Source organism: Lepidochelys olivacea, assembly GCF_965140295.1.
Source record: "Lepidochelys olivacea isolate rLepOli2 genome assembly, chromosome: 3".
Classification (NCBI taxonomy): Eukaryota; Metazoa; Chordata; order Testudines; family Cheloniidae; genus Lepidochelys; species Lepidochelys olivacea.
The window spans coordinates 192,016,815-192,033,133 of record NC_140413.1 but is presented as its reverse complement, the minus strand read 5'-3'; the positions used below and the strand labels follow the sequence as shown (position 1 = coordinate 192,033,133).

Sequence of the window (16,319 nt, the reverse complement as noted above, 5' to 3'; positions counted from 1 at the left end):
AAAAGAGTTGTTTATATCAAACAAGGGTTTTGTGCACTGATGATGAAGTTATACCAGCTCATTCTCAGAATAGATATGCATAAAATACAAAGACCTTTCCTCTTTGTCTACTAGAACAAAAGATGCACTAAACTTTTTTGGAAGCTGGAACTAGCTGTCTGAAGAAGATAATGCTGTGGCCACTCTATACCTAGCTCTCAGGCTGGGTTACTGTGGAAACCAACAATGATTTCACCAACCTTTCTAATTGAAAAAGAATGAGAGAAGGACCATGAGCCTGGGTCGGTTCTGTCCATTCTGTCTAGGTATTTATACTGCATGCATCAGTGTGGTATCTGTGTGCGGGACTCTTCATTGCTATTTATAAGAGTAGGGGTTGATTGCTGGTTTGAGCCAATCACCTCTGAGCTTGGGTGCTTATAAAGGCTTTGCGCTCAGGCCCTTGTGGCTGAGAAAGTGACTGGTGTGTGTTGGATCATTCAGTGACTCCTCTGCCCAATTAAGGAACAGAAGTGATAAGCTTTAAAGGAATTCTCATCCAATCCTTCTCACCTAGAGAGGTTAAGATGGTGCAGTAAGCTTGAGCTAATGTGCATTTAATGCCCAACGCAGCAAGGTGCTGAGAGCCCTCAATTCCCATTCATGTCAGTAGAACTGCAGCCCTTCTCAAGACAAAGGGTGCTCTGTCCCACTCAGGACTGCCCCATAAAAGGAAAAACAGGGGTACCTTTCAGGACCTGATAAGGACACCACAAAAATCCCTTCCCCCAAAAGACAGCTGAGTTTTAGCCAACACTTCCACTTTACAGCAAGACAGAGTGGGCCCATTTAGACTCTGAGCTGAAAGCCAGGAACTCCAAAGTTCTAATCTCAGCTCTGACCCGTTGTGTATCCTTAGAAAGTCACTTAGCGCAACTATACAGATGACAAAACGGAGGCAGGGAGGTTAATACTTATTCTCACAACACGGCTGAGAGGTAGGTTAACGTTTGTACTTGAAAAAGAGTGTCAAGCACTAAATCCATGCTAAATATAACTACCCTCCAATACTTTCCCTCTAGCCATTCAATACTTGGATGGGACAATACTAAAGAAAACCCTGATGCTGGTGAGTCAGTAGGTGCTACTGTTCCCTCTGAATCAATGCCCAAAGACGGTTTAGGGGTCTATTCTGCAGCTGGAGATACTAAATCACTGTGGTCATACAAGATCCCACAACATTTTTTCTAAGAACAGGAGTGTTAAAGGCCAATGTCCTGCCGAAACTCCCCCTTGCGGTTTCAACTCAGGACAGAAGAATTCATGTTCTCTTCCAAGCTGCCGTGCAGTGTTGCTGTGACCTATTAGACAGCTACTATGTTCCACCTTAGAGGTGGCTGCATTTCACTGATGGATGAAGTGATACTTTACCCCTCTGTTGTCACACTAGATTAATTAGAGAAAGATTGTGGCCAGCCCCTGCAAGGGAGAACAAAGTGAACAAAGGGGGAACAAAGGGGAGAGAGTGAAAGGGGCCTCCCACTTGCTGCCCCAGTCCATAGGCTGGGCACTATGGCATTCTTGCTTTCAGAGAACACAAGGACTGTGAGATGCTAGTGCTAAGGCTTGGATTAGCCTCAACAAACAGGATTGAGGGGGTGGACCTTGGCCTCATCCCTCCCACACGACAGCACTCAGCAAAGCTGGGTGGATGCTGTACCCACTTCAAGATAGTGGAGCAGCGGCAGGCTCCTGCTCTGGCACAGCCTCTCCACACCAGGGCCTAACTCAGGGCCAGGCCGCAAGCCCGATAAAAGTTTCAGCTGTTTACAAAGTGCTTCCAGAAATTCAGATGAAAGGAGCTATAGAAATGAAGAGCATCACCATAAATAAACAAAGTGACACTACACAGTAATTAATCTCAAATGGAGAATCCTTCCATTTCATTCAATGAAGATACAGGACTCAGTTTTCCAAAACACACTAAGGGCCCAATCTAACTCCTCTTGAAGTCAATGGAAAGATTTCCAGTGGCTTTTGAAAGGTGCTGCACTGAGTCCAAAAGTAGACTTCATTTTGTAAGTGTTTTAGCCTGAATTCTTAACTTCCCTTGGAAGAAGCAAGTATTTTTCAATTCTCCTGATTTGATTATTATTTTTCTCTTTTACACCAAATTTCTAAAAAACCCTAATATATAATCAAAGGAATATTTACATGTTAAGAGGCATACATGGGTTGCACAGAAAAAATAATGAATTTCCTTTACACTTTCACTAGTAATGTTATATTTCTAATCTCATTTAGAAGAGATTCATTTTCATACTTTACCTTCTCAATGCAAGTTTTCATTTCTGCTATTTCTCTCAGACAGGCATCCTGTAAAATAATTCAAAGTATAATCACAACTTTGTGGTAAAGAGTTTGTTGTTCATATATACTTATATGTTTGGGGGATATAGTTTGTATGAAACAAACAAAGCTGTCTGCTATTAATCATACATTGCTTTCTTATTAAATTTAGGGAGGGATTTTTCAAACACACCTAAGGAAGTTGTGTACCCAGTTCCCATGGACTCTCATTGGAAGTTTGGTGCCTAACTCTCTTAGGTGAGTTTGAAAATCCCACCCTTAGAGTCCATGAAAGAGGTTGTATTGACATCCCTGGGAGCCCTGAAATCTCCATTCCCAAAACAGGTACAGCACAGACAACAGGAGAATAAGCTTCCCCACACTGGCCTGCCAAGACACCTCAACCTTGATGAGGAGGGACCAACTGCAAGAGTGAGAAAGTAGTTCAGCCTCCCTGCTAGAACATTTTGAAATTTCAACAACAAAAAATTCCACAAAATTTTATTTTCCATTTTTCAGCAAGTCTACTCCCTGCCTTCCCATCAATCCTCTACTTCTCATAGACAGCCAAGGAATGGGCCATTTAGGGGCCATTTGTCCACTGGGAACTAGACTGAGATCACCAAACTCATTTCATATGAGCCAATCAACAGCCATCAGATACTAACCGCCCTTGGTCACCACCTGTGTAGGTTAGATTTGAAGAGGGGACCTAAGGCCTTAGCCTGGGAGGTCTCTGCAAGGAGCTGACCAACCTTAAGTCACATGGACGTCAAAGGGAATGGAGGGTCCTTAGCACCTCATGGCAGAAGGTCTACATTTTGCAGGACAGGGAATTCACATACTGCAATAGGTGATGCCTACACTTAAACCGCTACAGCGGCACAGCCAGAGCAATGCTGCTGCAGCGCTTCAGTGTAGACACTCACTGCAACAATGGGAGGGGTTCTCCCATCGCGGGAGTTAATCCACATCCCCAAGCAGCGGTAGCTAGGCGGACAGAAGAACTCTTCCATAAGCCTAGTGCTGTCTACAGCGGGGGTTAGGCTGGCTTAACTGCATCGCTCAGAAGTGTGTATTTCTCAGACCCCTGAGCAATGTAGCTAGGTTGACCTAACTTTTTAGCATAGACCTGGCCATAGGTTCTTGTGAAATACCTAAGAAAGAAACTGTAGGCCTTTACAGGATCATTCACTCTAAAGTGGATTTGTTTGTTTTTGTCTTTGAATACTACATTTAAAGAAACACTGTCCCCTAGGATTTTTTTTTAAATTGGAAATATCCAGTTTCCGCAGTGTCTTAAGGCAACATTTTTAAAAGACCAACCTTCTAAAAAAGAGGAAGAGGAGGGTGGTTCTGCTCCACTGTTATCTTTATAAAGATCTTTTTAGCAAGGAAAAAATATTGACTAAGGACCTGATCCTGCAATGAGATCCATGCAGGTTGACATCAACAGGGTTTTCTGCAGGTGCAAGGGTCTGTCCATGTGAGTCTGACAGGGGGCTACCTGACTATACATGGTACCAGACTATACACAAAGTGGTGTCAGGTACAGGTAATAAAAAGACAAAACAGAGAAAAATATACTTTCACTGACTTATTTTAACTATAATAATCAGAGGGGTTTCTGGTAACTATAACAGGTACAAAATTTTCAGCGAGAGAGGTGATTGTCTACATTTATTCCTTTCAACAGTACAGTCTACAAGTCAGAATTTGTATGCAAGGAAACAATCACTCTGCATGATTGGAACAATGGCATAGTCATTTTCTTTAGAACTTCCTTTCAGATTACTCATGTGGATTTTATCCTTTGTATTGTGTTGTAGAAAGTCCCCATTATTTTGTGATCTCACAGAGAACATTCTAAATGAAACTGGCAATATACAGAAAACGCTAAACTCCAGCAGAATGGAATAGAAAGAGTAAAATAAGGAAAATACAGTAAGAATTAAGAATAGCTCTTCCTTTTTTTCTTCCCAAAGGAAATAAGTGATTTTTATCCAGACATTTTTTCATTACTGCAACAATGGTTCACTTTGGCCACACTTCAATGTGCATTAGAGGTCAGGAAAATCTCATGTAAACATACCAGGGCCAATTGTGCTTTTTTTCCCTTGTAAGTCTGGCATAACTCCACTGATTTCACAAGAATAACTGCAGTTTGGGTCACTACATATAGATTCTGAGCCACCTAACTACAGAAGAATTCTCTGAGATCCTTAGCATTTAAATACATTTAGTACAAATAAATGGAGTCCTCACAATTGAAGGTCACTTCATTCAATCTTCCAACAACATTTTATAATGTTTCTCATGTTACAAATTAAATGTAGAAAAAATATTAAAATGCTTAACAAATGTATGGGCCCAACATAGTTCAGGCCTACTATATGTCTTTCTTCATTCCCAGGTTGACAAAAGCAGGGTGTGCTGCAGATGGATGGTCAGCTCCTTGAGTGCAGCAACTTATTGAGAGCTTGATTGTACTCCTTGAGCATACTCCCACTGAGCTCAATTAAAGCCCTACTGTTGACTTCCAGGGAAGTTGCAAGTGCTCAGCAATTCTCAGGATGTGAGCCTAATATAACAAATGGTTTTGATAGGATCAGTGGGATTAAGCATCAACTCACCTTGATCACAAGGAGTGGTGTTGTGATCTGGGATCTCAGAGTCAGGGGGAATAGTCAGGGAGAGTCAGGTCAGATACACAGAAATTTCTCTTCTGCTCTCACAACTCCATTTGCCCCAGTGACCCTATCCATCTCCTGATCTCCCCGGTGCCCACTCCCCTCCCTTGCCTTTCTCCTTAAACTCTCGCTCTTCTCTGGTTCCTTCCCCTCAAAAAACAAACATACTTTACTCTCTCCCATGCTAAAAAAAAACCCCAATACACCCCACTTGCCTCTCGAACTACTGCCCCATCTCCCTTACACCTCTAAGCAACCTGAACATGCTATTTACAAGAACTGTCTGAAGTTCCTCTCTTCCAGTTCTGTCCTGGACACTCCCCTATCTGGCTTCCACCCCTGTGTTCCACTGAAACCGCTCTTGCCAAAGTCTGTAATGACCTCCTCTTAGTTATATCTCAGAACCAGAACGCCATGCTCATCTGCCTTGACCTGTCAGCTGCCTTTGACCTCAAATGCTCTTGAAATCTTGTCCTCCCTTGGCTTTAATGACTTTGTCCTCTCCTGGGCCTCCCCTTACCTCTCTAACTGCTCCTTCAGAGTATCCTCATCCGCCCTGCAGTGGTGGTTCCACAGGGCTCTGTTCTTTGCTGCATTCTCTTCCCTGTCAACATCAATGGCCCTCAGACTGAGGACTGCGAGCTGCAAACGGCTCTTTAATGTGTCTCCTGCAGCTCTCTGCAGCACATGATATTAAAACACAATGTGATTTAACTATTAACCAATCTAAGTTGTTAACCAAGCAGGATGCTTTTACTATGTTATTAACCAATTAAAGTATTAACCAGTCAGGATGCTTTTACTATGATCACATATTTCCTTGCCTGAGCTATTGAATATATAGTACTATAGTAAATAAAACAAGGAATTCACACAACTGTGGCTATTTTGGGTAATGTTGATAGCTAATTTGGCTCCTGAACCACTGAGGCCTTAGTAGCACTGCACTACACCTTATCTCTGGGTAATCTCATATGTAAACACAAGTTCAACTACCACGACTACTCCCAGATCTACCTCTCTACTCCAGACCCATCTCCTTGTGTCCGAAATAAAATCTCTGCCTATCCATCTGACGTCTCCTTGTGGATGTCTAAATATCAGCTCAAGCTCAACATGGCTAAAACAGAGCTCCTAATCGCCCCTTCCAAAGCTCTCCCTGATACCACCTTTCTTGATTACTGTGGACAATACCATCATCCTGTCTGTCACTCCAGCCTGCAACCTGGGTGTCATCTTTGTCTCAGACCTCTCTCTAGCTCCTCACATTCAGGCTGTCTTAGTCTTGCAGACTCTTTCTGAATAACATCTCTAAAATATGACTTTTCCTGTCCATCCACACAGCTGAAACTCTCATCCAGCCTCTCATCACATTGTATCTTAATTACTGCAACATCCTTTTCTCTGATAGTCTTGCCCCACTCATGTACATTCAGAATGCTGCTGCAAAGATCACCTTCCTAGTGCATTGCTTTACCATGTCATCCCTTTGCATGCCTTCATTGGCTCTCTCTTCTGTATAGAATCAAACAAACTAGCTGTCTTCACTTTCAAGGCCCTTCAGAGCCAATCCCTACCTTACCCTGTCAACTCCCATTCAGTACTGAAATGTTGACTCCTGCCTCCAATTGGCCCATGATTGACCCTCCATCACTCCCTTGTAAAATTTTCAGACTCCTTTGTGCTTTCTCCCATGCTGCTCCTTACGCTTACTCCCCATAAACATCCACAGAACTAATACATTATACTCTTTCAAAATCCTCCTAAAAACTCTCTTTGCCATGATACCAACAAAAAACTTTACAGGGGTTAGGCTGCTGGTGTGCTAAGATTATTGCCAACCAGTACTGTCTCATTGTTTACTTTCCCTCCCACAGCTGTCTGTATCCATCTGTTGTATCTTGTCTTATATTTAGATTACAAGCTTTTGGGGACAGAGACCATCTTTTTATTCTGTGTTTGTACAGCTCCTAGCACACTGGGGTCCTGGTCCATGACGAGGATTCCTAGGCACTGTGCTGCTGCTGCTGCTAATAATAATAATTAATAAAGGTGTTAAGATGTATCAATAACTTAACTGCCTCTTCAAATGTTTACACTGGGAGTTTATACTTCACTTTGAGTACAATCTGTAAGTATTTTGGATGGTGCACAGTAGCAAGGCACTAATTTGTGTATATCATGTCAGAGTTTTAGAGCAAATGCAACCTCAGTTACTGAAAACAACCCAATGATCATGTTAACTATGTTGCAAATACAAAAGACTGTACCCGGACTATGTACTTCCACCATAACAGGAACCCTCAAAGCTGGTCTTAGCTGAAAAAATAGTAAATAGCCATCTTCCTGAAAGCTACTGTGCAATATTGCAAGCTAACTCCCTGTCTGGGTCTTATCCTGAATCACGGAAGTCAGTGGCAAAACTAACAGATTTCAGTGACACAAGATTGGCCCCTTGCTAGGGTTGCCAACTTTCTAATTGCACAAAACTGAACACCCTGGTCCCGCCCCTTCCCCGAAGTCCCACCCACTGCACACTACATTCCCCCTCCCTCGGTGGCTCGCTCTCCCCCTCACTCACTTTTACTGGGCTGAGACAGGGGTTAGGGTGTGGAAGGGAGTGTGGGCTCTGGGGTGGGGCCAGAAATGAGGGGTTCAGGGTGTGGGAGGGGGCTCCAGGCTGGGGCAGGGAGTTGGGCTGTGGAAGGGGGTGAGGATTCCAACTGGTGGCGTGGGCTCTGGGGTGGGTCCGAGGGATTCAGAAGGTGGAAGGGGGCTGTGGGTTGAGGCAGGGGATTGAAGTGGGGGAGGGGGTATGGGTCCTGGGCTGGGGGTGCAGGCTGTGGGTTGGGGCCAGGGATGAGGGGGTTTGGAGTGCAGGAGGCGGCTCCAGGTTGGGGGGGGGGCTCTGGGTTGGGGCACAGGTTTACCTTGGGCGGCTCCCAGTCAGCAGCGCAGCAGGGTTAAGGCAGAGTCCCTGCCTGTTCTGGCACCGCGCTGTGCTCTGGAAGTGGCCAGCAGCAGGTCTGGCTCCTAGGCGGGGGGGGGGGGGGCGGAGGCTCCGTGTGCTGCTCTCGCCCACAGGAGCCACCCACCCTGCTCCCATTGGCCATGATTCCCGGCCAATGGGAGTGCAGAGCCAGTGCTCAGGGCAGGGGCAGCACACAGAGCCCTGTGACCGCCCTGCCTAGGAGCCAGACCTGCTGGCCGCTTCTGTGGCGTAGCATGGTGCCAGGACAGGTAGGGACTAGTCTGCCTGAGACCTGCAGCACCGCTGACCGATCTTTTAATGGCCCGGTCGGCGGTGCGGACGGAGCCACCAGGGTCCTTTCTCGACCCAGTGTTCCAGTTGAAAACCAAAAGCCTGGCAACCCTACCCCTTGCTTATGTATTCCACTAAAAAAGAAGCAACAAGCCACTTTTTGTTTACAGATCCAATATTGCCACTCTCTGACTATTATCAAAGACATTAAGTAAACTCGTGTGTTAACATGCAGTGCGGCCTTTACAAATTCAGTGCAAACACACATCCTTTCATAAGCACCTTCTCATTTTCTAAAACTGATACTTTTTGCCTTTCCCGCTCCTTTGTTTTTTCAAGTTGGGACTTTAACTCTTCCATTTCAAGAACCAACTTGCTTTGCTTCATCTTGGTCATCTGGTCTTGTGTTTTCTCATTATTCTGAATTCTTTGCAGCTGGGCTTTTAACTCCTCCATTTCAACTAACAAACTATCCTGGGGAAAAAGAAAAAAAAACATAAAGCACACTTATTATTATTTTGTATCCATTCTAAATAAATGTTTAACACACCCTGATTCTGTGTAATAAATATGCATTTATACATCCTGGGACAAGATCATGCCTGTAGATCTGCCCCGACCATAAAGGAGTATCACAGCTCTAGTTACAGACTCAAGAGTTCCATGCATGGAGTAGGCTTGGGGTGACATTAACAGTTCTGTAGATTCAGGGGGTCAAACTGGGCTGGGACACATTGTTTTAGATGACTTTGCCTTTTTTTTTTTTTAAAGGCTGCCACCTTGTTCTCTAGAAACAGAGCAGTTATTTTAAAAAGTAAGGACGAAATCCTAGTCTCATTGAAGCCAATGAGAGTTTTGCCACTGATTTCAACGGGGCCGGGATTGCATCTCAAGTCTCTAATCCTTATGGTTGCAGAGTAAACCTGGAAACCTTGAAAATGTGACATCAGCATAACAAATGCAGTATTACCTGCCTGCATCTGCACAGAGCAGACTAGGCCTCTAGCCATCATGGGGCTTCAGACTCCAACCCCTGGCCATGAGGTGGTGGGCTCCGATCCCTGGCTCTCGCTGCGTGGCCCCAACCCCCAATCCCACCAGCAGCTGCTGGCCCCAGGCACTGACCCCCATCCGTGCCCTCCAACCCACAGTCCTAGTCACTGACCCCAGGAGCTGGTGCTCGGGGTGGGGGCAGCGTGTGGAGCCCCATGGCCTGCCCTCCTAGGAGCCAGACCTGCTGCTGGCCGCTTCTGGGGCGCAGTGCAGTGTCAGAACAGGTAGCGACTAGCCTGCCTTAGCCAGGCAGCACTGCCGATGGGACTTTTAACGGCCCAGTTGGCCGTGCTGACCAGAGCCGCCGTGACCCAGTGCCTTACATTCCGCAACCAACTACTGGGTTGCGACCTGCAGTTTGAAAACCACTGGTCTACAAGATACTGTCCTGTTTTAAAGTGCAATGAGTAGTCTGTTTCTAGTGCTAGCAGTGATTGCTGATGTGTTGCTATGAGAAGTGCCTCTATATAACATTAATCTTGTGAGGGTATAAAGATTTCTTGAGGGATGACCGGTGTCATGAGATAATTGTTTCAAAATCAAATAACACACAATAATGCTCTTAAAAATGTCTTCTAATGGGGGGGAGGGGAAAACGGTGTTTTACACTCTTATTTTTATTGATTTATATTTTGTTTATTTATGGTGTACCACCAACAGCCTGAAAAATGAGTACATTTTTTTTTTCTTCTTGGAAAAATCAGGAATATAAAGTTTCAAGTTCCTTGCTTTTGTTAGCTGTCTCCTTGGAGAATGAAAAATGTGAAATGTGATCTTTCCCAGTCCTGAATTTAAGACAGGGTCTTAAGACAATTATCTCATGACAGGGTCTTGGTCTTTTGGAACATTCATACCCTAATGGGCTGCGTGTGGCCTGTGGACCACTGCTCTACGGGCAGCCACTGCAGCTTCATGCCCTGCAATGAGGTAAGAGGCTACCTGAGCAGGCAGTGGGGCTTCCACCTGCAAATCTGCTTCCATCTTCCACCTCCTTTTCTTTGTAAACATAAAAATGTATGTATGTTCCAAAAGACCAAGACTAGCCACACACTCACCCAGACCATCCTTTTCATGAGATGTGAGGGTCAGTAAAAACTTGAGTGCAGCTGCACTTTAATTTTTTCTTTCTATTGTAAGCATTTAGCCATTTTGTCTCTGCTGTTCCAGAGCTCTCGATTGCAATGGCTGTACACTGATCGCACTGTGGATGGGCAGGGTTTTCTTCATCCTCGGGTTTACATATTTAATGATGTCTCGGGACTTGGCTTAATCATATATAAAATCAGATGTACTGGTCATATAAAGCCACCTTATCAGGAACCAGGAGTTGTATTTTTCATTTCTGGAGGAAAGCCTTAATTCAGTCAGTAGGCAAACGGATTAATGCCCTGGATGCCTATTTACCATTGGAAAAAGCTATTTACAGAGTAAGAGGTTCTCCTAAAATGGTGAGCAAAAATGGAAATCCTATCTGAGGTTTAAAACACTCAGTAACATGCACTGTTTGTGTTGCGTGGGGGTGTGGGATTGTTCCTGAATGTTTACTTGAATATTTTAAATGCCTTATCTTTTTCTTTCGTTAGGTACAGTTTTGAGTAGGAATCAAATAAGACAAAAATAGTAGACGTGCTCTTCCAAACTCTACCCACAAACTAAACTCTATCCTCCCACGGTACAGCAATGAGATGCCATTCACAATAGATTGTTCAGATCTACATACTATGATTGTCCATCAGCTTGATCAGCTGTGAAATAATCAGTGCTTAATTTGTGTCTGGGCTTGCCACCTGGCATCTCTGAGCTTGCTGCATCAGTTATGAATATAAAAAAATTGCTTGAGCCCCAGCACCTCTTTCATTATAAATTAAGCACTGGAAATAATTAATGTTTATATTTATAATTAGGCTTCAGAGTCAACACCTCACAGAGATGAACAGCAGTTATTCACATTTCTCTGAACTATTGTATCAGGCTGCCTGGAGGCTCTGTGTCAACAGGTTCTCTGAAACAACGAGGGCTAGATTTTCTGGTCTGCTAAGGCCACTGTATGCTGAATTAACAGTATAATGTGCACTTAAAGCAGCTGGAGATACTCAGTGGAGCGTTTCCCCTGTGTATGAGGGAATTACTACTGGCAGAGGCAGTTCTTCTACCTTCTGTCCCCCAACTCCTGGTATGAGAGTTTAGTGCAGCAAGTCTAGAATCCAGACCTGAAGAGTTGCCAGGTAGTAGACAGCTCCATGGTACCATCCAGTAGAAGCTGTAACCAGTTGTTGCTTCATTACCCATGACACTCTGTGGACACAGACCATGGAAAGTCCCACCTCAAGGGGTCTGAGCCAGCAACCTCATGGCTTCTAATTGGCTCCTCACAATACATAAAACCCAAAGGGAAGTCCAGGCAATAGTGTAGATCTCATGTAGCTGCTACAACCATTCTGGTTCTTGAATTCCTGGTTTTGACCATGGCTTGATCTGGACTTTGCCTCCTGACCTGGAACCTGAATCCTAACTCTGACTCTGACCCTTGGTATTGACCCTGGTCTGGAACCTGACTATGTGAACTCCTCTGCTACTCCCAGCCTCAGGTCTGGCCCTGCCCTGACCCTTGACTCAGAATGCCCTTCTCAGGGTCCCGCCAGAGGGGGCGAGAAGGAGGCATGGCAACATGAGCTTTGCTTTTCTTGATTCTCCACAGGCATACGTTAGAGCTGATCCTCTGCAGCTCAACATCAGGAAGTCCTCTGCTTGGACACAGTGGAGAATTAACTCACCAATTTTCAAATGAAAACTTAGATTCTGGAGCATTAGATGTCACCCATCACAAAAAAGTACTTGGGCTTGGTGAGTTGGCACAATTTACCCCTGGCTTTGTGTTGGTTCTAAAAACTGCAGAACAGGACATACTGCTCTCCTTTAAGTAAAGATTAATTTTTGTTTCTCCCCCCCCCCCACCCTTCTCTGATACGTCAGTTTATTCCTGAAAGCAGTTTAGCACTGAATAGTCATTAGGGTCTCAAAATCCAGAGCCCGTTGAAGTCAATGCCAAGTACCAGGCCCAGATCCAAAGGGACTTAGATGCTTAAACCCCAGATTTAGGTACCTAAACCCTGCACCACCTAATTCCAGAAAAGGAGTTCCTGGCTACAGATCACAAGCAGTGATAAGCACCTCCCTGCCTAACCTTGTGAGAGGGATAGGGCTTAGGCACACCCCCAGTAGAGATATGTTTATGAACTACTGTGATTTGGAGATGCTTCCTCCTAAGGGACTGTGTTGTGAGTGTTACAGTGTGGAGATGTGCCCTGGAAGTAGGGGTTGGGAACAGTGCATGACTACGTACAGCAGTTCATCAGAGATGCTTTTCAGTTTGTTTTATTAAAGTTTTATTCCTTTCTCATTCACTGGTTTGTTAATGAACCCCAATATGGTTACAGCCTTCTTGCCTGGCTAGCTGAAGCAGCTCCTCAGGATGCTAGCTTTTGTGGATCCTGCTCTTAGGCATCCATTTCTCTCCATTCATTATTTAACTTAGGCTTTGCGGATCCTGTGATTTTCAAGGCACCTAAAATTTAGGAACTGCAACACTGAGCATTGCAACATCAAGTCCCTTTGTGGATCTGACTTGTAGGGGCTTTGGATCAGTCCTTAGCACATTTGACTAGGAATTAGGAGCTCTGGCTTCTCTTCTTGACCCACTGTGAGACTTCAGGTAAGTGATCACCTCTGTCTTTGTTTCTCCTTCTTTAAAATGGAAACAAAATTTACCCACTTCTCCAATATACTTTGAGATCCTTGTATGGAAAGCGTTCTACACATGCAAAAACATTGTTATTGGAATTATTGTTCAAATAGCTAAAAACATTGTAATTTCCCTCAATTGTCCAGAAAACTCAGGACTGTAGCTTCCTCGCAGGACAAGAATGAACCAACATTTACATTTCTGTCACTAATGGTGGCTTATATGAAGTTAGCCAGCAGGTAGGTTCCACATCACACCTTGCCGACAGTATAAGCAAAGTACACAAGTTCTGAATAGGCATGGAGTTTAAACTACCCTGTCAGCCCCAGAGCTGGGCCCTCTAGAGCAGGGCTGGAACAGACTGGCAGAGCAGCATAAGACAGACTCTCCTGTCACTGTCTGTGCTATATCTGTTTCGTGTGTAAGACCACTAGTCACCCACATGTGGACTTCCCTCTCCAGAGACCTCTCAGGTATGTTTCAGGAACAGTAAGTTCACCTTCAAATTTTGAAAGTGTATCAAGGAATAGAAACAAATCACAGACAACAAGCACAATAGAGCCAGTATATATTGTTCACTGTATCCAGCAGATGGCAATCTACTTACAGCACCACATAGAAAAACAGCGAACAGAATCTCCTGACTCCTAATATGTGCCCAACAATGAGTGTGTTGAGAGGAAAGAAGCTGACAGTCATAACATATTTTAATTTTGTGTTTTTAAAAAATAGTTTTTTAAATGAGTGAATTTGAAAAAGGCACTGGATGGCAAGAAGGCCTTATATAATAAGGTAACGAATAAACCATATAACTATTAAAACATTTATTTTGAAAATACTTTCAATTTACACACCCATTCCATGAAAGAGTACCTATCGTTTGCTCCCTAACAGATTTTAAAAATACAACTAAACAGAGTACTCCAGGAATTCTTTGACCAATGAGTAACGTAAATCATTAATATTGAACAATTCAAAGCAAATAAGAAAAGAAAATGAGAACAGGAGCAAATTCTGGAACCAACCCCATTCAAGGAAAACTTCATCCTAGATGAGGAATTTTATCTTCCCAGATCTTGACTGTTTGATGCAGATATTCAGGGATGCAAAACAAAGCTTCCTGAATGAGAGAGTAAAAACTGTTTCCTGCATGATTAACCGTGGTTTCTAATGAAAGTGTTAGATCTTTTAAGAACTATTCCCCTACTATTAGAAAGAAGACAGTCTGAAAGCAGAAGGATATGAAAGGACTGTTACAGTAGAACCTCAGAGTTATGAGCATTTCAGAGTTCCAAACAACCTCCTTTCCTGAGGTGTTCATAACTGAACAAAACATTATGGTTGTTCTTTCAATAGTTTATAATTGAGCATTGACTTAATACAGCTTTGAAACTTTACTATGCAGAAGAAAAATGCTGCTTTTAACCATCTTAATTTAAATGAAACAAGCACAGAAACAGTTTCCTTACTTTATCAAGTCTTTTTTTTAAATCCCCCCCCCCCCCTTTTTTTTTTTTTAGTACTTTACATTTAAAACAGTACTGTACTGCATTTGCTTTTTTGTCTCTGCTGCTGCCTGATTGTGTACTTCAGGTTCCAAATGAGGTTTGTGGTTGACTGGTCAGTTCATAACTCTGGTGTTTGTAACTATAGTAGAACCTGAGAGTTACAACAACTCTATTTTACTCTGCAGTTATTTATTTCTGCGAAAAGAACAAGTTATATAATGCTTACAGAAGACTGGTTCTACAATTGTTAAATTTAATTGATTTTTTTGTTTGTTTTTTTGGTGTGCCAATTTGAGCCCCAATCCTGAAAAGACTTACACCTTCATGCACTGCAAGTAGTTCCATTGCTTTAACAGTACAATGTATAGTGTAAGATTATGCACATGTATGAGTCTTTGCAGGATCAGGATGTTGGGGTTATTTGCACAGGTGTGCAAAGCTCCTTTGATTCCCCTTTCCCGTGTCATGCCAGCCACTGCTGAGCTGTGCACAGTGCTTTATATTCCTAACAAAATCAATTCAAGTTGGATCCCGTATTTACACTTTGTGTGTTTGTGAAAAGCTAAGTAAGCGTAATGTTTCAGGGAATATTTAAATTTGTAAACAACATTTATAAATTAAAAGTAAATAAAATTAGTACTCTCAATACCCATCATTTTCTATCCAAAGGAAAAGCAACATTATCTAATGGAACATTTTCCATGTTATATTTCTGATATTTCAGGTCAAGTCCTTCATTTGTACAAGTCTAGCTGTGTTTCCTGTCAGATTTAAATGGATCTCTTCTGCACTAAAACTAATAGTAAATCAGACTATTTCCAGACTGCAGTTGCAATCATGGATGAAAAATTGTCACACTGTATGTTGACAAACCAGCAAGACAAGTTAATTCATGAAATTTCAGGTGTACGGCAGCAGGTCAGTACAACTTTGCAACTTTTTTCTAATTCAATAGATTCAACCATATTTCCAGCTTTCTTCAATGCGGGGAAGGAGAAGACACATATGGAAAAAAAAGTCTGATTTATAAGAATATTTATCCTTCCTAGACTAAAACAAGTCTTGTTCTTGGAGACAGCCTGGTATAGGTAATATGCTTGATGAAACTGGATTCTGCAGGCTTCATTAAGTTCTTTCTCTACTGAATCAGTTTCTAGTTTATATTTAAAACGTGACACATTGGGATGTCTGTGTTTTTATCTCTCAAGCAGTTCTGTTATTCAGTGTGATCTTTTTAAAAAGTGCTTTATAAAGATACTCCAATTCTTGAGACCTCAGTAGTACTTTGCAGGAAAAACAACAAAAACAAAAAGTGAAACAGACTTTTACCATTTGTTGCTGCTTCCCTTCGCTCTCCTCTTCTGGTTTGTTCAGGTCTGATCTGCTTCTTATATATGCTTGTTCATTTTTACACATTCCTACCAAACCATCAAGAAAGGAAGCTTCCCCTCTCAGGTGCTGCTGTTCTTCCTGATTTAATAAAAGGAAAAATTAAGTCAGTGCAAGAGTCATTGCACATTTTATAGTGGCAGTGCACATTATGTTTCTTGTTTTCATATGACAAAAAAAGAGGCTCTTGTTAATACTTATAATTCCAAGTTGCTATTGTTTTCATGGATTCTGGCTGTTGCACACCAGCATAACTTGTGCAGTAATTGGTCACACCCAGGACAAACAAGGCAATTTAGAGACAAAATATAAAGGCAAAGAGTTGCTAACCAGCCATTTATTTAGGA

General features: G+C 42.9%; 1 protein-coding gene across 2 annotated transcripts in view; it reads right to left on the bottom strand.

Moving 5' to 3' along the window:
* Positions 1–16,319, bottom strand: part of LOC311517567 (uncharacterized protein) — a 55,410-nt gene that overhangs the window by 20,303 nt on the left and 18,788 nt on the right. For both annotated transcript variants that reach the window (XM_084622505.1, XM_084622506.1), the window contains 3 exons: positions 15,913–16,053; positions 8,563–8,754; positions 2,308–2,355 (listed from right to left, as the gene is read on the bottom strand). In XM_084622505.1, the coding sequence (XP_084478631.1) occupies positions 2,308–2,355; positions 8,563–8,754; positions 15,913–16,053 (381 nt within the window). The remainder of the gene's footprint in view (positions 1–2,307; positions 2,356–8,562; positions 8,755–15,912; positions 16,054–16,319) is intronic.